We start from the raw sequence: 23051 nt of genomic DNA on the forward strand, positions 1-23051 counted from the left end.
ATTTTCTTATGCTCAATACCAGAAGTCCTTCAAGGTGTAATTCAGCATTAATTACAAATGACTGAAATTAGATTTGATCCTTGTGGGCTAAAGATAAAAGAATAAGCTGTATGTTTGTTGTTATTTTCCCTGGGCTATTAATGTGTTAACAATGCAATTTTAAAGAAATTTATTAATTCAGACCAGTACTGGACAGAAATCTTACTGGTAAATGCCTTCCAAGTGAAACTCACAACTTAGCTGTCAATATTTCATTTGTTGTGTATGTATCTTAAATACTATACTGCCTGCCTCTGAAAGTGACTTCAGAACGGTAATATACCTGTCAAGTTAGGTATGATTATTTAACAACTAATACCTAATAATATATTTTGAAAATTGTTCAGATCTTTTTGTGGAGGAGGCTTGAGCTGATAATTTTCTGTTTTAACAATGCCAATTGTAATATTTTGAGAAACATCAGTTAGTTCATCTGATTTCTTTTAAGGTGAAGCTCAGAGGTGCATTGAGTAATTTTTTTTTCCTCAGTCTTCGTCTCTTTTAATGCTGTTTATAAGAAAAGGAAAAAGTGAGATTTTTGTAATCCTTTCATATTGTCCCTCCTTAGAAACATTGTAGAGCAATATTTTCTATAGATGGAGGGTTTGTAGTGAATTGAAGATTTATGAATGGGTTGATGGGATGAGAAAGTATGTTGCCTTTAGCAGCTGTTGTGAAGGAACTTCCATGATAGGGGATCCTTTTCAATTTTTTTATTTTTCTGTTGCTGGATCCAAATAATTTATATTTTCATTAGGAGCGCAGTTTTTCTTGTGTTTTAATTTTTTTTTAAATAGTTTTGTTGTGACCAGTGAATGCTAAAACCAAACTCATCAAACATGTCTGATATCTCTTTTTCAGGATGTGTGTAAGCTTATATTGTTTGGTTTTTTCCTTTAAAAGGTAACAGAATCCCCAGCAGACGTAGCAGAAAGAGCAGACAGAATTATTACCATGCTGCCTTCTAGTCCCCATGCGAAAGAAGTTTACACAGGAGTAAATGGAATTCTAAAGTAAGACTTTTTTGTAGTTTTCCACTTGTACTCAAGGTGTGTCTGATGTTTGCTGTCGTAGTAACTCTTCCTGTGCCTTCAGGGTACTTAATTCAATGTTCTCTGTTCTGTCACTATTGATATTTCTAATTATATAAGTTCTCTCATACAGTGCTACTTTTGAATGGCTTTTGGCTAAAGTCTTTATTTTATTTTCAGTAGAAAAATAATTTTTCTGCATTTCAGGCAACTTAACTATTATCTGCCTTTTCAGTTGCATGGTTCTTTTGCCATAATGTTATGTACTACACTCAAGTACAACTAGAATATTTGCTGGCAACAATTATTTACTCAAATACCATACGTTTTCTCTATATATAGAAAATATATATTTTTTTTAAATACATAGAAAAAAATATATCTATAAAATATAATATATTTTACAAATAATTTTCTTTAACTTGAAATCCTATAAATTAAATGTTTTGAAGAGACATCATTGTGTCTTATGTTGTTAAAGTGTATTAACATAGAATAGCTGACAAGACTTTCTTGATTTCTACTCTTACTGTCTGTTTATTTCACAAAAAATACTTTAAGATTTTGTTTAATGTGAAACAGTGTTTTTTAACTTTTGTGGAGAGATTTCCACTGAGCCTTAAATCCATAGTCTACAGAATTCTAATGCTCAGAGTTTTTGAACTTGCCAAATCAAAAAATAAATATAATTTAAAAATCTGTTTTGGCTACATGTGCACTGCACCTCTGAGGATCATGTAGGCTCTTAATAGCTATCCAGGTTAATAAGGTAAAGGAAAAAAAACATACAGAAGACAAAAGTACAGTAGATTATCAAAAAATGATGATGCCTTTTTAGGTATTGATTGTACAATATTAAGATGCAGTGATAAGAAAATGGAAGTAGAAAAGAGGGATTTCTGTTGTTCTTGCTATATAAGAATCATAGTTGATTCTTTCCCTCATTGTTTGTAGTTTAATTTCTTGTAAGGTAGGAGTGAGGAGATCTAAGTATCTATAGCTTAGACTCTTCAGGAAAGATGGGTAATTGGATCAGCCCCACAAAGCCCAGGAAACAGCTGTGGGAGAACTGCGCCCATGATGGCAGTGGTTTCAAGAACGACTGGCAGTGCGTACTGATACAGTGCAGCCAGTTAATCTCTTGAGTACACAGATGGGGAAAATCCACCAGGAAACACGATGTGGAAAGCAGTCCTATGCTGCTGCAGTTTCTCAGCCCCTGTATTAAGAGAAGTGTAATTTGTCAGTAGTGAGTAATTGTGACTCTGAGTGACCTGGTCCTTGCTGAGTGGTTTGATTTTCATAATTTTCTGAAGCTTTTAAAGCTTTACAGAAGAAAACATCAATAATGTGAAGTGTTTAAAGGTTGAATTAGTCATCCCACTGTGTTACCAAGGTGTCTGTGCCAATGTGCCTTCTTCTGAACATAAAGGGGAGGTGATGCAGTACCTTATCTGCTGCACTGGTGTTTGTTTGCATGTGCTCAAACTAACTGCAGCAGCACAAGGGATGAGTTTTGTGTATGTGGCACTGTTTGAGTCTGGAGTTCCAGTAGGGTCACAATGTGTGTATACGTGGAGAGACTATTTCCAGCAATCTGGGTAATTCAATTAAGTGAAATCCACTGTACTGCCAACAGCATGCAAGGTGCAGTGGATCTCTTTATCTGTCACGAGTAGCTTTAAATGGGACACGTTTTTATGACTGAAAAATTCTGGTGTTCGATTTCACGGTGATTGCTGGTCAGGTGGACTTGAAATAATGGTGCAATTCAATGGAAAGAGGGATAAAAATCAATTTTTTTGTTGTGGAGGGCATTAAAAAAGTTAACATTTTTTAAATTTCAAAAATTGTATCATGTTTTTTAATTAAATAAAGAGCTTTCTGTGATCTACAGTTTGAAATAGAGATCTACCTAAATGTATTGGCTATCAGTGGGAAAACGTTTTTCTCCATACTTTACTTCAAATCTTCAGTGGGCTTTTGTGGTTTTAGTTATAGTCTTTATGTAGAATAATTAAAATAATGCAATCAGACCATTCTGATATAAGAACTTAAGATACTGTATATATAAAAAGAACATTTTATTGTTATATATTAAAATTTAGGCTGTATCAGCAGTTGCTTAGAATGCATCTTAGGTGATCTCTATATTATATACTGCTCAACTTGTGTAATGGAAGATTTTCCTAGTGCAACCTTTTTGTGTAATTTTTTTTAATAGTGTTTAGATGAATATCCCTTTTTGTGTTCAGCTTTTATTGGGCTTTGAGTGGTTCAAAACTGCAGTATATATACTAAAAAGATCTTGCTCAATGAAGTTTAAAACTTTATCTTTACTAGTGTACCAAAAAATGTCTGCACATTTGTCATGCTGATGGAAGCCAGTGCCATGGTAATAGTTGCAAATATCTTCTAAAAAGAATAATTCTAATTATAATAATAAATCTTTATTTTAGGAAAGTGAAGAAAGGCTCATTGCTAATAGATTCCAGCACTATAGATCCAGCAGTTTCAAAAGAATTAGCCAAAGCTGCTGAAAACACAGGAGCAGTTTTCATGGATGCCCCAGTTTCTGGAGGTAAGTCTTCATTACCGGTTTATCTCATATTGGACAAATTGTCTCTTTGTTTGCGGTTTCAGTCACCAATTTCTACCCTTGTTACTATAAGTTGCTTTTCTTTGCTATATGTACAGTATTCTGTTTTGTTGATGTTGTTTAATCACCTTACAGATACATATAATAGGAGTATTTTTAGGATTTAGGAGTACGCTTTTGTGTTACACTTGGAGAAACAGCTTTCTTGGGTATGGTACACTGGTCCTTTTAATTTAACTTCTTTCATAAAGTTGCATTTTTATGCAGTTGCTCATGTTCCTTTAGCCTCCATCTGTTTCTTCCTGTTAGGGAAAAACTGGTTGTCATTAAGCAGTCTGTTGCTTTTTCATTAATTAAAAAGAAGATAGTGAAGTGAGGAATGTAAGATGTCTTTATCAAAAGAAAACAGAGATTTGTCTGGTTTTATAACAACTGAAGAATATGGATGATAATTGCCTATTCTTAAAAGTTGCTAACTATTGATCTCTGAGTATTTAGACTCTTGTAAGAAGTAATACAGAGCAGGAAATATTTCTCAAATTGTGGACAGAAGAGAGCAGAAACATAAAATTAATGTTTTGAAGACAAAACCATAACTGGTCCTTTCTATTGTTGAATTCTTCTCCAAAACACCGGGAATTGGAAGGTGAGGAAACCTCATTTTATGTGGGAAAATCTTAAGGTTTTACAGTCCAGTCTAAAAGTTAATGTAACTGGCATTTTGAGAATTCTTTATTTTCCTGATGAATGTCAGTGATGAGCAAAAACTAACAATCTGTTTAATTTTCAACTGGGAACTAAGGGCAGGATTTGACTACGTGCTAGAAGCCAAAATTTTCATCCAAATTCTATTGTGAACAGAAGGTAGGCAGATCCAGGTAGGTGATATTGAAGAATATAATGGAAAAGACAAGATTCTTGCTTCCCAGCCAGAATGTTATTTCTTTTTCATAATGCTAGATAGCTAATCAGCCTGGGAAGAAAAACCACAGAAAATTTGTATTGTGGGCAGATTGTGTATCTCTGATCCTTTTTTTAAAAACAGCATGGCTTTTTGCTAATCAGTTGGGCAATTCTGACCTACTTCTATGTTGTTTTCTTCAATCCCTTTCTGCCAAGTGTGTTATTTTCCTGAAGGAATTATTTACCTTTTAGAAATGTCTATCATTTATTTTTATCTTAAAGTTTTTGGTGTAAGGCTGACTATAACTACAAAGAAGAAACGGAAAAGTTTGATTCCAGAGGAACTTTAGCTGTTTAGGGGGTTTTGTTCCTTGAGAAAATGGTAAGGCCAAGACAGAGTTAATATGATAACATATAGCTGACTAGTATGAATACAGATGGCTTTTTTGGTGTTAGTGGTTTATCTGAATGGTGTCAGTTACAGACTAGTGTCTGTACTAGTTACAGACTAGTCAGTTACAGACTAGTGTCAGTTACAGATTGAGGGATATTCTGTATAAAGGGGAAAGAATAGACTTAACTTTCTAGTCCTTAATATATTTGTGAAACCCAAGGAGTGCTCTGTAAAAATCATGTTTAAAGTGGGCACTTGCTAGAAATGTGGAGAAGTTAGGTCTATTGGAAAAAAACCTTTAATGCTATGCTTTGTTATTTCCATCTTTCAGTACCTAACACATCAAGTCTTTGGGGTATTTTTATATGTCCTGACTGCATTGTTGGCCTTCAGACAAAACACTAAATGGAGAAGTATGCTCAGCTCTCTAGAAATTGGCAGGCACTCACTATGCTGTTGCTGTGCAATGCAATAGAGTTGGCAGGAATTTCAAGGAGAGTGTTTGTGGGACATAGGGAGGAGGAAGAGAAAGCAGCATGCCTGAACTGTCCTCTTTAGAGCTGTCTGTTTACTAGCTGTTATTGGCAGACAGCTCCACTTGTGTTTTTAGGTATTTGGGTGTTGCCTGATGTTAACATTCATTCACTGTGAACAAATTCACAAACTGAATAATATTTTGAAAATTGCCTGGTCTGTAAACTCTAGGGAGACAGAGCAGTGATTTTAATCCTGTTCTGACATTGCAAATGAATAATCTTTGGGTATTAGGGCCAGATTTTAGTGGCTTGTTTGCAGTCTTGCCCCCAAAAGATTCTTTCTCTTGATCATTTTCAGATGGACCTTCATGCCAACTTAGCGCTGTCTTCATATGATTGGCCTACAGCATTTACTTGCAGCTTACAGTCAGGACCCATTAAGTATAAGTTGATGAACCAAGTCACTATAGTATTATTTTGTATTAAGTGACTTCAGAAAATACTTCTCATCCCTATGGTTGCATGCAGATTATGCTGCTAATGCTGTCTAGAGAGAGCAATCGCTTTAGCCTGGGATTAGGATCTCTTGCAGGTCCACATGAGAAAGTTGTGCCATGGTTCCCAGTGCTGCCCTGGTTTGTGACCTCTTTGTGAGCATAGGACAAATGGGGAAACATCTTCAAAATCCATGTTTGTTTGTTTGCTTTAATCTAGACAGGAAAATTATCTCTTTGCAAAGTTTGGGTTCTTCATCTTGGTATGTATAAAAGTATTTTAAGGCACACATTATCTCAGAAGCATATTTAAAACTGACTTCTGTTGGCACAAGATTCTGCTGGCTAAGTACAGAATCTAAACTTAGCCTTCAAGAATTGTGTCAAATTTGTCCTCCCACTGATTTCAATAGAAGTATGAGACAGATTCTCGCCTCATAATCCAGAATTAACTTCACTAGTGGCTTCAGTGACTGCAGTAATAGTTCTTTCTCTTCAACTCAGTATACAAGATATTAATTTCCTAAAGTACATTGGCTGATTTTTTTTTCTTTATTTCTAATGTAATTCTTTTTATGTTGTAAGCATTGTTAGTGTTCAGATACAACCTTTTCAATTTCTTTCCCCTTACACTGACTATGAAAATTTTATCAGCTCTGTATCTGCTCAAAGTACATTGTAGTGCATTCTACTGGAACTTCACAAAAAGATGTGACAACTTGATTTGTTTTTCTGGTTTTGGAGGTATGAAAAAAGGTTTTCAACTCTTTTGTAAGTCTGGTTCTTTAAGATCTGATAATGAAACTTTATACCTTCCTTCCTCCTCGCTGTATCCTTTAGACAAGAGAGTAGTCAGTTAAAAAGTCAGACTGCTAATTGTTAGTAACAGCTGTTGTATAGAGAACTGTAGTCATGCTAAAATGGTAATAGAGTAGAATAAAAGATTCTTTTCTTTTTAGAAAAGATTCTTTTCTTTTTCTAGCATTGGAGGTGGCTAGAAGAGGTTGTAGTTTCTATTCCAGCTGTCATTTCAAATTGTTTCACCTTATAGTACTGCTTCCATGAACTTCAGCTGATCATAGAATGATGGAAACACTAGTAGTAGTAACACTGACAAGTTAAGACTTCAGGTCACTGATAACATAAAGTACAATGTGAGTCCTTGAGGGGTGCATTGCAGGCTTATTCCCTGCATGGCCAGATCTCTGCTTAATAAGGAGCAAAGGAAAAAAAATATTAGAAACACTCTGAAGATATTTCATTTTGTTTATTATATTTCAAAGAGCAGTGTATTTCAGGATACCAGATTTTTTTTTCCTTTTTCTTAGAAAGGGCACTTTCCTAAAATAGGAGAAGCGAGTTATGTGTTTCTCTTACTTGAACATTGAAGGCACTTTGGAAAAGTGCTATGCCTTTTCTAAGGGAAGCAGAGGAATTAAAACTTTATGCACACCAATATTTGCAAAGATTATTTGAAAGAATCTTTCAGACTGGACTAAATAATAGGAAATAGGAATGAGTAGTTCAAACATTGCATCTCTTAGCTTGTAATTTCTGTTGTAATAAAGATGCATAATCAATATCTTAGCCAGAATTAAACTGATTTAATAGACCTGTCTTTGCTGGGGAGCCTTGGTGGAGCTACTTGAACTGTCTTCATTAAGTTATGTCTGCTTTGTTTCTTTAGCTTTGTGCACTTTTAGAGAAGTGCAATCTTATTGCTTCATGGGAGAGGAAAAGTTGGTGGGTTAATTCAAAGTCTCTAATTTGAGACATCATGTACTTTTTAATAAACACAAAGACTAAAATAAGGAATGTCCTGAATTCAGTGGTATAGAGGTTTAGTGGGGTTTTGGCTTTCTTTTTCTTTCTGGTAATGCAGTGATTGGATCTGTTAGGATCCTTGAAACACTATAAAGCTAGAGCAGGTTCATGAATTTAGAACTAATAATTCTGACCTATCCCCCTCAATAGCATGTGTTCTTGTTGGCAAGGAAAAACATCTAAAGGCATAGTAGTATTTGCTACATTATCGTTTCTGGATTTATGTTTTTATGCTTTATTTTTAAAGCCTAAATGTGTGTGCTCAGAATGGCCACAATGTTCTCTGTGTTCCTGGTTCTGAGCATAACATTTTTACCTCACTTTGCTCTTCCTTAGTCACTATATGCTTTGTGTAATTTTTCTATTTCCCAACATCTTTCTTAATTTCTCTGTTTACATTTTTTGCTGATGCATTTGATCATATTAATTTTTTTTGCAAAGTCTGTGATTTAGGGATTGTAGTAGAAATTACAATGTACAACCTTAATACTAAAGTGCGAAAAATATTACGAGTTATTCTGAAATTCAGATGAGAGAAAATAATGCAGAAAGTAACTGATGACAAAAAAGGGAAGAACTGGCTGAACCTATTTAAGAAAGCTGAAGTGAGGATGAAGAAATATTTTGAAATCTGAGATGCTTTAAAAACTTCTGATTTCTAATAACTTATGGTTTAAATTGTTTAACAATACTTGTCTGTCAAAATAAAGCTAGTTAAATAGATATTTTTTGTTGGAGAAAAGAAAGAACTGAAGAGCTTGAAAATCTTACACATTGGTAAAATGTATATTTTGACACAGGGAGGGAAGTATAAACCTTTTGCAAATATCACTATGTTGGCAGCAGCTGCTGTTTCAGAAGAGTTAGGTAGTATATTTACTTATGTGCTGACTTTGCAAGGCTATTTTTCTTCTGTAAGCCTATTATGCCTTTTGCATTCTCTATAAAATAAAAAGTAGCAGAAGGTAAGGAGGAATAAACAGATTTGTTGAGAGTCTCATCTAAAAATGTTCACTGAGGTGGAGGCAACAATCCTACAATGACTAAAAGGGTGGAATAAATTATTTTATTAAAGCATATTGTATATTTTGGCAATAAAATTGTGTGTAGTCTGGCCAAATAGTGACCAATGTGCAGAGAAACATATCTGCCTCCATTTATTCGAAGGTGTAAAGATGAGTTATTCAGTCTGGCTCAATGGGACATAACCAGGAATAATAGGCTGGAAATCATTAAGGAAAGAAAAATGTGTGCCGTGTCTACCAGGAAAAATGTCCTAACGACATTCTTCATACACTGTGGAATAATTTCCAAAGGAGATGGTTGAAGCCAAATATCTCAACATGCTTGAAACTGTACTGGGCAAAGTGCTAGGAACTATTCTGTAGGGAAAAATCTACGACTGGCAGGACGATGGCTACATGATCTAATCGGTCTTTTCCATCTCTAATGTCTACAATCCTGTTGTGTTCTCACACATGGTGTTCAAAAACAGTTAAAGGAAAACTGTCCAGATGGAAGTTGGAAATCCCTGTGGCACTCTTTGAAAAAGAATAAGGAATAACTGCAGAGTTAGAGCCAACATTCCTTCTCCCAGTAAAAATGGTTCTAATATTCACGGCTGCATGTGAGCTGTTACCACATTCCTAATAACTGCTCTGTTTGTTTGTGAGTACTTTAATACTAGTATCTGCCTCTTCTTTCAAATGTTCTGAGATACCCAGAGTAAGAAAGATATATAAATGCCAGCCTGTCATACGTCCTAGGGAATAAAAGTTAATTTAATATAATTTTTTTAATTTTTGATTGCTTCTCCTAGGGAATGTTTAAAGTTAAGGAGTTGCAGGTGGTGTTTGGGAATGTTTCTGGAATGAAGTGATGACTTTGAAGCTTTATACTAAGTTTGTTTTGGTTTTAAACATTCATGGGCTTCTTTTTCTCTCTTTTTGTTCTTTCAATGGAGTGCCTTGTTCAAAGCGTGTATTTTTCACATAGCCAAAAAAAACCTAGTGTGATTCCTGTGCTTTTGGGACAGTGGGGATGATGAGCACCAGACCTTAATAATCCCCTGACTCCATATGAGTCCTGATTCTGCACTGTGCTGAATGTGGATGGTACAGATGTCAGCAGTGAGCCCAGCACCAGGCACACCAGAGCGGGAAGTCCAAACGGAAGGTGCTGCAGAGAACAGACTGGGAGTGACCTGTGCCTGCGCAGTGCCCATCACCATGGGGACTGCCCCACCAGCTACGAGCCTTGGAGGTGCCACTGGAGAAAATGCAGTTTTCTCTGAATCTTAATCTTACTTAAAAAGCAGTTGTAATTCAGTGTTGCCTTAAACAGATTTTTTCAGTCTGTGTGTGGAATTCTTGTTTCTTGGAAAAAAATCTAAAAGCCCACAGAAATGGTCCTGACTAAATGGTTTCAGCTGAGATCGGGTTAATTTTGTTCCTAGTAGTACAATTTTTTTAATTTTTTTTTTTGAATGAGAATAAAGTTAATAACACACTTAGTTGTTGCTAAGTAGTGCTTGCTTCAAGTCGAGGACTTTCAGTTGCCCATGCTCTGTCAATAAGGAGTTGTACACCAAGCCAGGAAGAAGCATTGCCAGGACAGCTGACCTGAACTGGCCAAAGGGTTATATTCCTTTGCATAGAAATCATATAGCTCAGTATATAAACTGGGGGAATTGCCAGGGGGGGCTGATTGCTGCTCAGGAGTGGCCTGGACGTTAGTCAGTGGAGCAACTGTATTGTGCATTACTTGTCGTTCTTGGGTTTTATTTTGCTCTTTTGTTGCCTCCCTTTTCATCACCATTTAAAAAATTATTATTGATTTTATTGTTAAATTTTTATATTTTGTTTCAGTTATTAAACTGTTCTTATGTCAACACATGTATTTTACCATTTTTTATCTTTCTCCTCTCCATCCCACTGGGGAAGGGTGAGGGGTGAATGAGCGAGTGGCTGCATGGTACTTCTTTGCTAACTGGGGTAAATCACAACACTTATTTAAATGGACTGGGCCACTGAAGACGTGGCACAATATAGAATGACATGTTTTATTTTGTCTCTTATTCATCAAGGGAGATCTGCAGATCATACACTAGATGTGTGGAAAGAAACATTAACATCCTAAGTGGCTGAACCTTAGGACACATCTTAAGTCTTAGGACACATTTGCACAAACTGCTTTGTGCTGTAGAACACTCTTTTGAAGGCCCTTTAAACACTTAAACTAAAGGAGCAAAAAAGAAAAGAAACAAACCCACATGAATTAAATTTTGCAGGCAGGGACAGCTAACCTTGTCTTGTAGTACAGGCCTTTGAAAGTAAATAACTTGTTGATCCCCTAAAAAACTGAATTGAGGTTGAGTAAGAGTGAAAGCTGATCTTCTATTGACACCCATCTGGATGATGCTAGTATTATGGGTTCCTTCTGTTTAATTTTTAAAGTCATAGTGATGAGCTGGCCAAGTTTTGGGTTTATTTATGTCAATATTATCCTATGATCCAGAGCCATTCTAATTCACTGGATCATTGCAGAATGTTGCCTTGTAGTGGAGGACATTTTTATGTTTTGAAAAGAGTCTTAAGTTGTCTGAATAAAAAGGGGGAGAAGGGGACAAAGTTCAGCAGAAGTAATCCCTCTGCACTTCAAACAAATACCTGAAGATTATTCCATATTTGCAGCGTTTAGTGTAGTACTGCCCATTGTGAGACATTCGATAGAAGATTGAGCTTTTGTCCTTAGTAGAATAGCTCCTGGTTACTCCACAGGGAGCACATAAAAATACCAAGATTTCCTAATTCTTCCTTCAACCACATTTTAAAAAAACATGGTTTGTATCATGAAAAAAAACAGTAAGGGAAAGAGCATTGCTTTTTACCATTAATAAGCATTTAGAATCCAGCTCTCAGCATACAAACTATTCAAATGTTCACGTTTCAGTTTGTCCAACAGTATTTAGTCCTGTTGGCTCACCACTTCAGTCTACTGAAAAGTGGAGGACAGAGGAGAGTCTTGCAGTTCCGGAGCTGAAGAAACAGTTTTTTACTACAGTTTTCTTCATGCCAAACACAACATAGGACCTGAAGTGGGAAAAAAAAAAATTTACTGCGCTGTATTTGACCTATAATTTTAACCCTTAAAATTTGATTATTATTTTATTTTCTGTTGTTTTTCTGGGAAAAAATCCCATTGTGTGGGATTTCCTAAACCTTATACAGCTTTAAGTGGTATCTCTTTGTAAGACAAAATTAAGAGATGGCTTGATGGGAACAGAGTAATGCATGGAAATGTTACCCCGATGCCTTACCTTCCATTTCTATTCCTGGTTCTGTAAGCAGTTGTGTTTTAATTATTCTGTGTTGTGGAAGAATGTTAAATTATTTGTGGTAAAATGGGGGGGAACAGTGTGAAACACTGTGGAACACTTCAAACTCCTTACATAGTTTAAATCCACATAGTGGTATATGATTGATAGTATCCCGATATGTTGTTTGTCCATTGGTAAACTAACAGGATTAGGGTGGTTTTTTTTAATGTGAAGCTTAGCAAGTCAACAGGAATACTAATCTGACATGTAATTATTATCCATTTGCTTTATTTAATGAGTTGCTGCAAACTGTGTAAGATCCTAGTTACTCAGTAACCATATAGGTTAACCATAAGCAGTCAGAAATGTGCATTTTGGCTGTCATTTTGTTTTCAATCTGTGTTTCCGTTGCTTTCTGATAATGTTTGGTGGGAATGTGTGGCTTGTGGCTCTTAGTGTGTTTGCCATAGGGAGTACAGGGTAAGTCATGTTGACTTTTAGCTTTGGCTGAGGAGCATACTACTTGTGTTTCATTTGTGTTAGATTTCTTGGATTTGCTTAAAATTATGGATTTGATTATGAAACTAACAAGGAGATAATCTGTAGAGACATATGACTATACATAGTTAGCTCTTCCAACTTGGTTGATTTCTGAGGTCCAGCATTTTTCTGATCAAATTCTTCCAGAATTGCTACAATTGCTAGTCATCTGAAAGCAGTATTTGGTCGCAGCTAGATGCTTTTTGTCTTGAATAAGGCATTTTATGTTGCATGTGCAGGAAGAACAGCAATTTCTTTCCTCTTTTAAAAGTTGAAGGATAGCTGGAGAAAGGAACCTCCAGCAGATTATCAGCAAGTGAAACGCTGTTGTGGTAGAGCCCTATATAGTTAGAGTAAACTAGGAGTGTGTCTAACTTTCCTCTTTCTCCAGATGCTCATCTTAGGATTTATATTAGTGGGGAGTTAGGGGTGAGGCTGGGGCAGTGGTAGGCTTTTGTAGCGGAAGCTCTAAATGAGAAACTGATGTGAATTTGGCAAGCAGGAGAGTTCCTGAGATAGAGCATCCTCCTAACAGCCTCAGCCTGAGTCTTGGCTTCCTCAGAGGGCTCCCACCCTGTCCAAGATGGAAGTTCCTGCAGAGAGCCCTAATAGCATCTCTCCCTGCCTCGCCTCAACGAATCATTTTAAGGCATGGGACTTAACTGCTGTGAAATAATGCAACAAATTCCTCCCAGGACCAAAATGAACATACTTGATCACCTAAATGCATCATTCCAGTTGCAGAACAAGCTGAACCATAGAAAAGCATTTCTATTAGTAGTGCAACAACTGGCACAGCTATTAAAGATGTTGGTTAATCTGTTACTGTTTGGGCTGGTACTTTTTTCCCCTCTATATTAACATGCTTAACAATTCTTAACTCTAAATGTGACTATGTGCACTTACTTAGTATGTTGTTTTCTTTAGTAGACAATTACACCAATCTTGAATGAAGCATTTTTTTGGTTACTGGGGTAAAGGAATCTTAGGAGATTGAAACAGTAGGCAGCAAAGCTTGTTAAGGAGGTTTTTATTTTACAAGCCCTCAAGAATTCAGAATATGGCTTGCTTACTACTTAAAAAAGTCCAAATGTCCTTATAGACTCCATTTCAGAGCCAGCATCAAATCTATACTATACTTGTCTAAAAATCCAAACATGCACTCTTGGCTGTTACTGTTTACTGAATCAGAACCCTACTGTTTCTACTTGCACTGTATCTAATTTATCGTAAGTGACCGCAAAAACTAGAATTATTTATATGTTGGCACCTAACAGCTCCACTATAGTTAAGGGTCTGTTGGCATTTCCATTATAAACCTTCCTTTGAGAGGTTTATAACTTGGCGGTTTTTTTTTTTTTGCTTCAGGCTCAAATGTGCCATTTTCATCCAAGCACAAATTCTTCTACAGAATCTCATTTAAATCAGTTTGGCCATTATTTATTTTAGAGTGTGTATGTTGGGGAGTGGACGGGAACACACTATTTAATTTTGGTTTCAGAAGCTTTTTGGTCAGACTATATAATGAAAGAAAAATGGTGCTTTTTATTTTAATTTGTAGAGGCTTAAACCTTCCTTGGATGTGTTGGAGTTACTGAGCCCATGCTTTTTCAGGTTTCTGCCAATGCTCACATGCAATACGTCCACTCCCACTCGTCCACCCACCCATCTCGCCTGCCCCTGCCCAATGACATGCTTTGAGGAAGCATCCCCAGGCTTCTGGCAGAGAAAACTCTTTTGGGGAAGTGGATGAAGTAACATACAATGGGTGTCCTGTTGAGAGGCCTTAGGCCAACCAGTCCAATGGAGGAAGCAGATGGAGCTTAATTGGAAAAAGACGGGCTGAGTGCAGTTGTCAGTCAAATGTAACCCTATGTGGTTAAGAGTGGCATTTCCTATGGCTCTGCCATTTCTTGTGGGATCTCTGTAAATTACTGCTTGGGTGCAGTAATTCTCAGAGTCTAAAAGTGGCGTGAGTTGCCATTTTCCCTTGCCCCTGAATGCTGAACCACAGAGGATTTCAACACTTCTTTTAGTCAGAAGTTCTTGCCATAGTACTCTATTATTATGCTAATTAAATTCTTGCCACATGAATAATAGGTATCTGTAATGTTTCAGTACTAATCATAGTAATGAAGTACCACTGTTCTTTTGCACAGTGACTTGAGAGTACAAAGAAGGGAAATGGTGTACAGAGAGGTAGAAGCTTTTATTAGACCAAATAATACAGCTGAAATTAGAAAACAAGTTTCTGAGTCAGTTCTTTCACCACATTACACAAGAAGCAGTAAAGTACAATAGTGTTTGTTGGTTTTTTTCTTTGCTATTGAATTACAAGAAAAAGCTAGTCAATGGAAAACAAAGTAGGGAAAGAATATGTGGTTTGGCAGCTTCTTGTGTACTCGTCCTTTTGAGATCTTTTTATTTCAGGTAATTCATGCCGACTACTGATTGGACAGACAAGTAATGAAAATGCTTTGTTATATTTTGTCTTCTGTTTTATTAGCAAAATGTAAAAGGGGAGCATAAGTATAATTATGGCAGCAGATACAGCTTTTTGCATCGTAAAACATTAGATCCCATTGAAGTATTTGAAAGTCTTCTCCATCTTGCTTCCAGAGGTTAATGAATTCATAGGTCAGGCATTCCAAATCTTAAATGTTTTAGGGACGACTCACTTTAAATTTTATTGGTCTATTTTTAGTTTGTTGGTATTAACATTTAAAAGCATGGAAGACTAAAAGTTTAGTGTTTGTTAAAACCTGCAATTTTCAGCTTTGGAACCTGGAAACAGAATCTTAAATAAACAGCAAACGTCACAAGACATGTGATTAGTTGATCACTATCAAAACATATTTTAATAACATTTTCCCTGGTGTCCCTTTATTGCTAAGGATCAAGAACTCTAAGCTATATGCAGTCAAGGCAAAGAAAATCATTAGAAATACCTTAATAGAACACATCTATAAAGTCCAATTCAGCACATAACACTTAGACATCTGTTTAAGTCTGTCCAATTGAATGAGAATTTATGCAAGTTGAAGAGGTGTGTCCTTGGTGTCTGTTAAGTATCTGTGGTGTAATCTCTCTGTCTTACACTGCTGAGCTGTTGTCTTTCAAACTCCAGGGTTGCAGAGCACTTTGTAGAACTGACGTCCTGGGCATGACTTGACTGGACTTTTCATGCAACTATAAGCTAATTCTTTCATTTATTTGGCAATATCCTTCATCCCCAACTAAACATACAGGATTTTTTTATTTGGTGTCACCTAAGTTCAAGGTTTTATTGTTTGCTATTTCCAGCAGCTAACCTCATTGCTATATTATTTTAAACCCTGTTGAAATATAACTTAGTACAATGACTTATACTCCTGTCTTGGAAATGGGATCATATTGAGCTAAAATATTTTATGGTTATTTTCAAAGCATGTCTGCAAACATGACCTTGAAACAAAACTAAGTATTTAGGCTTTGCAAGTTGTTACATTTCATTACTGTTCTATTTCTCTATCTTCAGCACAGCAATGACTGACTCACTTTAAATTGTGTCCCTCACTTCCTAACCTTCTAATTGAAGCAGCAATAATGTCCATTTTTCTTCTCCCTTCAGCGGTAGGAATACTGCTGTTTCTCATGAGGCCACAGCTGGGAGTGAGCATTCTTGAATCTCTTCCCACTTTATCCTCTATCACATCCACACTGGCGATAAAATAAGACAAATTTTCTAAATGCAGGGTTTTGCTCTGGATTTCCAATGACAAAATAAGTAAATTCTCCTTTCCCACCAAAATACAGTATTTTGGTGGGAAGGGATAATTCGAGAAAGTTTATTATCTGAAAGGTACTTTTCTCTAAGTACATGGCATGGATTGCAGTTTCAAAAAAATGGCTTTGCTAAAGCCATTTATTGATGAATGGCTTTAGCAAAGAGTTTTAACTGTTCCTCATACTGGTGTAGGTTATTGAAACCACTGAAACTTTGCAACTTTGTCAAGAGTTAACTGGAACATGCCCCTGTACTGACAGCTCTTTCCAAGAAGGTAACTACTTGCATTTGGTAACCTCGGTCAGTTGCTTCAATTGGATCTGAATTTAAAAGGCTGATGTATTTTTGGAGGGCAGTACCACTTGCATACCTTAGAACTCTGGAGCTAGTTTGTGCAGACCATCATTTCGTTGCCTCCCCAGTCAGATACTTCTTGCGGAAGCCAAGAAATTTAATTGTCACGATGAATATGTAGTTACTGTGATGATAGAACTCCATAGGTTTTATGGATTTAAGTAAACTCCATGGAAATTAGGCTTTGGGAGGGAAAAAATAAGCTGCAAAAGTCACAGCTACGCCTTGATGGCCCTATTCGTAAGTGTTGCACATGGGCTTTCACAGTTTTCTTTTCTTTAAAAAACAGACAAAAGTAAACAAACTAAAAAATGGCCAGAAAGTTGTAAACATGCTCCCAAAAAAAGAGCTTCTGATTTTCCTTTTTGTGTTTTAATTTTCATATATTTGTGAAAACATCTGAAATTTTTCACAGTGTTTAGGAATTGTTAATATTGGCTCCTGTGTTTACCTGTGTTTAGTTGTAATTGTAATTGTGCACTATACAAGGATTTTCAAAATTGTACAAGTGTTTCACTTTCAAAAGTGTTCCAGTTAAGTTCAGTGGGAGATTATTTAAAAAAATAAATCTGAAGTTACAGGACTAAGACATACAATAAATCTGGTGTATTTAATTGATGATAATTAAAATGCTGTCAACAAATTTAAACAACTGCTGCTCCTTCTTCCTTATATTGACTCCATGCACAGCTCAGTTAGCAGCAATTTCTTAGTCTGAGCTTCTTAATGAGCAGAAATGTTTCAGAATTAGTTTTGTAGATTTTTTCCTGCTTTCCCTAGTAGTGTATTATATTTCAGATCTCTTATTAATGTAGAAATGTAAATAAGGATCTAATTACAGTTCTTCGCTTAATACTAAGCCCAATACTTGGCATAAGGTTTGTCATAAAGTTTTCTTTTCTCTGCTTTGCCATGACCTTAACTTGACCTAAAATTTCGATAGGGATTGCAATGGCTTAGGCTCAGAAGAATCCTTGTCTGTCATTTGGTGGCTGCTTGATATGTGTGTGTTTTGCATGACATCACGGTGTCTGTACTATCAGTTCCTAGCAAAGACAGAACTAGTTCCACATGTTTTAATGGACTTTGCACTAGTCTGCTTCCCTATGCTCAGTGGAGTGGCAGAGGCATTTAAGACACGGTGTTGTTCTTTTTAAATAATACACGCTGGAAATGCAGTAGGCTTAAGATATCACTGTCGGTCTCATTAGAAATCCATTTAAAATACTAATCATAATTCATGTTCCCTCATTCTTTCCACATTTAGGGGTGTTAGCTAGGTTTGGAATAGCCAGCTGTCTCAAACACTATCTGCATTTTTAAAGGAATAAGAAGTCTTGGCAGACACTGGAACAATTAATTGGCTTTTTCAGCCAAGTCAGGTTGGGAAAGTATTTTGTGGGGAGGGGGCCAGGAGGAGGGGAATACAACATCCTGGTTTCAAGTTTGACGTCTGTTAACTCTTTAGGAATGGTAGTCAGACTTCTTGCTAAGTATAGTACTCACCATTTCTGACAAATGTGGAATTTATTTAAGAGAAAAGTTTCTAATACACAGGACAAATATGCTTTATTAGAAAGAGTTGTTTGGCACAAGGTGGAAAGTGCTAAATCTAAATCTTGATGGATTTAAAAATCTCTGAGGTGAAATAAGCATTAGAATATGTATTAAAGAAGTCAAACCTCCTCTAGTATATATGTTTAGAAAAGAATGAGGAAGCTGGCATCTGAGGCACAGGAGGATGATACCTTCCTGTTGAGTTAAAATAAAATATTTCCATTCTGGACTTGCTCACCACATTCAACATCTTGACTTATCCACGGATGCTTGGTTAATATTTAATTTCCAGCTCCATAGCTTTGTTTATTTTCATTCCAAAAACAGAGCAAGTACTAAACATCAAATTTTAATTACCTGTATGTCCTTGCATTCCTGAAATGTTTTGTTTGAAATACCAGAACTGTCACACAGTCTGCTTTTTCACAATTCTGTGTATGTTCTGGTGCCAGTGGATCAATTTATAGCAAAGAATTTTCAGCGCAGTTGCTTTTAACAATTGGTTGCCCTTGTTCTGAAGACTGTTTGTTTGTTTGTTTCAATTGTCCTTTATGGAGTAAACTACTAGTAGTTTATACTGGAAACTGTAAAGTTAAACTTTTTGGAATCATTACTGCCCCAAGTGGGAATATAAACCATATTGAACAAAATTTATTTAGCCTATTAAAAAGTCAGCCTAAAACTACATTTAATTAGTTTACACTATTACATCACTTCTAGTGGGGAGTAGAACTTAGGCAGAGTAAAAGGAGCTCTATCAGGTGAGCTGACTGTGGCCCATATGGGGCTTTAAGATAATGATGAGTTTAAATTTCCTCTTAGAGCTAAGTGAGAATAAAACTGGAGGCAATAAATACTCTTGGCCAAAGCCATTAAATGAAAAAGCTGGGAATTCTCCAGCTCTTGACTTAAATTGTTTGTTTATCAGCTGGCGCCTAGTCTGGAGTCAAGAGCTGGAGATTTCTATCTGTGACAGAACTTTGAAACTCTTGCAGGACACTTTCATTTTAACTTAAGGTAACTTGAGTTTATAGCTTTGGCTTTAAAGATTACTAATGATTTACTCATTTCCTTACCATTTAACCAGAGAGGACTTTTTCCCAGGAAGGGATCTGTGTTTATTTAGGGCCTTTGTCTGCGGAGGGATTAAAAGGCAGCCCACCAGCATTGTGAACTTGATGGTAATAAAAGGTCACCAACACACACCATAAAAACGTTCTTACTATGGAATTAATTATACAGTGTAATTTTACAAAGCATTTCAGCAACCCTTCTTTTAGACTTCTGCTGTATTTGATTTTTCCCCAAGTAAGGAAAACTTCAACTTTAGGCATTTATTGTGTGAATGAGACCCTCTGTGTATGTGTGCAACCCTTTACGGTGTAATATACTCATCAGCAAGTTCAACTCACAACTGAAATCAATTGTAAAATTCCCGTTGAAGTTGGATCTCGACATGTGAACTTTAAAACTTAAAATACTGTGCACTGGGAGCAACAGAATGAAAAAAAAAGCCTTGTTAGCCAAGAAATGCAAATTATTAACTTAAACATTGTTGCTATGTTTGGCATTTTTATAGAATATTGCATATTTTCCAAGCCGTTAAGCACTGTTCAAAGCATCCTGTTATTTTTTTGAAACCACCAGGTGGCATTGCAGCCCAGCCTGCTCAAAATTGACAACTTATAGTTTAGAAAGATTTGTATGAAAGGCATTTCCTCCCTTCACCCCATTAATATGCCATAACTATTAGGGCTTAATTTATAATATCTTACAATGATGTTTAATATTCCTAAAAGCCAGATTGATTTAATTCTAGGGGTTTTTTTGGTTTGTTTTTTTGGGGGTTTTTTTGCAGCAGTTAAAGTATTAAAGATGTCATGTCAGGGTATCAACAAAGCATGTTTTGCTTTGGTAACATGATAACAATAGAATTATGTTCCTATTTAATTAATTATCTTAAGTTCATCCACAGTGAAGATCACAATTTCTGAAAAGCTGTGGAATGGAAGATGCCTGTGGAACAAGCATACAAGAACACATAGAATGATCCATGTTGTTTTCTGTATCCAGTGCAAAGATATCTTGTTGTATTCTAGACAGAGACGAAAAAGTACAGTTATGAAGATGGGGTTTTTTTCCTTCTTTTGCCTTAAAAAGATATCTTCCCTCCATTTCCCATTATCAGTTTTGAATTGCCCATTTAATCATGGCCTCCATTCTCTTATAAATGGACAAAAGAAAGCACATACCCATGAAAAATAACTTGAAATCCATATTTCACCAGTTAAACTAAATAGCTATTAACATGTATTATGTATCCTGTTTTACAAATTCAATACAACAACATTATCAAGTCCATAATAAATCTCTAGTTTGATTAAGGAGGATTTTTTCTCCCAATTTTGGTTTTTTTTGGATATATGCTTTTATGCTTTCTCCTGAAAGGTATGAATGTAAAGTGCTAATGCAGTAATTTATCCACAGTTTTACTAAGTGCCAGTCCTCTTGAACTGGTGCCCTTTTTCTAAGGCCATTAAATGGGCATAACCCATTTTAAGGAATGTATATGTTTTCAAAGTAAGTGTCTCTGACCTCCCACCTCGTCGAAATCTGAACATACGTGTTTTGCTGTAGTCTGAGTATCTGAGATGCAGCATAACTGTGATACTAAAAATTCGGATGCTAAGGGAATAAGCAAAACCCCATGTGGTAATTTAGGTAATGCTTTCAGTAAATCATACTTTAACTCTTATTTCTTCACTAAGAAATGTAGTAGAATAGGTAATTGAGGCTTTTGACCCTGGATATTAAACTTTTAAACTTGATACAACAGTCTGCCTCTAAGCTTTGTTGTATACTGATATTGCTACTTACTTAACATCAAAAAGCTGTGGTAGTTTGCCTTTATAGATTGCGCCTGTGTTCTGGAATTGCCTCCTGCTGTCCTTGAGCTGTTTCCTAGTTTAAAGTGTTAGATTTTCTCATCAAAGCTTTTAAGCATGATGTTTAGTTAACACTTGTTCTATCAAATCTGATACAGTACACTAGCTTGGAATAAAACTGTTATTTTCATTAACAAACACAATGGCTTGACAGGTCCCTTTCCCAGCACATCATGGGTTTTTCTGTAATGATATGCACATGCAGATTTTACATCGCATGTAATCTTTGTATTTGCCCAGTTCACAGTCATTGCTCTAGGACTAGAGTAAATGACTGCTTTTTGCCAAGATTCCTGAAGTAAACTGGCCTCATTAAAAATAATGGTTGCTGAGGAAAGAATCTCTGTAAGTTGAAGCAGTTTGCTTTTAGACCTGTTTCACCATAACAGAGCTTTGATTCCCTGTCTATGGTTCCATTCAGTGTGACACCACTTCTGCTGAGAGCTGCTATCGGATTCACAGCACAGAAGTGAAAAACAAGAATGTCTCAACAAAGGAAAAAATATGTAGAATAATTAGTATCCATTTAAGATTGGATGCATCTCTTGAGGTAGCTAGATAAAAATTGGGGAATGGGGGAAGAAAGGATAAGAACACAGTAATAAAATGTCTTTTAATATCTTCAGAAAACAGAAATTCCCCTAGACTTTTCATTTGACCTGAGTAATGTGTGTATGTGTATGTATACCTAGTTATCAAAACCATGGCACTGTTCTGTATTGCTTTACCTGTTTTTAAAACAGTTTGAGAAACTTATTTTTCAAAGTAGCAAATTCAAGACAAGTATATAATGGGATTGTTCAATTACTATAATCACTTTAGAGTGTCTCGTTATAGTATTTGTGTTCTTACTGCTTTAAACTTCATAAGAGTTATTTCCTGCATAGGCGCTTCTGTTATTTTCATCCTTCTGTTTGTGAATGGCTTTAGCTTTAGCCAGTAAAAATAGAAATGCTTAAATATGTAGCACATGGTCTTTAGAAAATTTGAAAAATGTTTGGATGCTTTATTGTCAAAAATTTGGGATTTTTAAGGTATATCTACATGTGTAGAAATTATGTATATATGTTCCTAGTAATATTTTGTTTTAACATGAAGTTTCAAAAGTTACAGAAAGACCTTTTCATAGGGAGGAAAAATGTCTGTGTGTTCCAAAAAAGTCTCAGATTTGTAGCAGTTATATTGGATGTACTACTAAAATAAAAACAAAATTCAATTTTATTTCATTGAAAAAAACCCACTAGTTAGTGGCAAAATAGAGATACCGCAATAACAATAAACACATGAAGCTTCTGGTTTATACTCCAGCTCATGCCTGCTTGGAACTAAATATAGAGGAAGAAATTTAAGCTGCTTTTTTTAGGAAACATCCTCAAGCTTTAAAGTACACGCCTTGGAGCACTATATTTAGCATTTTCCAGGATTAGAGAATTACCATTTTAAAACTTGGGTGTAAATTAAATAAGGAGATTACAAGGCATAATGAAGCAGGACTGAGCACAGGTAAGAGCAGTGTGGGAAGAACAAGAAGTGTGGGAACTTCTCAAAGGTCAGTCCTGTTACTCATTTCAGAAGTCTTTGTCCTGTTGTTATACCTGTACCTTTGCTCAGGGCTGTGCCTGGCCAGATGAAGTGTGACAAGATTGCAGAACTTCTCCCTGTTTGGACACTGAGTAACTGATAAGAAAAGCTCTTCTGTGAGGAAGTGGGGTGTAGGCTGAAGTGTTTGTGAAACAAGTGGTTGCAATGTTGAATGGTGAGAGAAACACTGTTATTGGAGTATTCAAGAGCAATGGGAATATAAAATCCTA

At 35.9% G+C, this 23051-nt stretch overlaps 1 protein-coding gene across 1 annotated transcript in view; it reads left to right on the forward strand.

Annotated features, from left to right (window-relative positions):
• The window catches only part of HIBADH (3-hydroxyisobutyrate dehydrogenase), an 86520-nt gene that overhangs the window by 11880 nt on the left and 51589 nt on the right, over positions 1–23051 (forward strand). The window contains exons 3-4 of the mRNA XM_084212128.1: positions 943–1052; positions 3530–3651. Of these exons, the coding sequence (XP_084068254.1) occupies positions 943–1052; positions 3530–3651 (232 nt within the window). The remainder of the gene's footprint in view (positions 1–942; positions 1053–3529; positions 3652–23051) is intronic.

The sequence above is a fragment of the Fringilla coelebs genome, assembly GCF_963513975.1.
Source record: "Fringilla coelebs genome assembly, chromosome: 1".
Classification (NCBI taxonomy): Eukaryota; Metazoa; Chordata; class Aves; order Passeriformes; family Fringillidae; genus Fringilla; species Fringilla coelebs.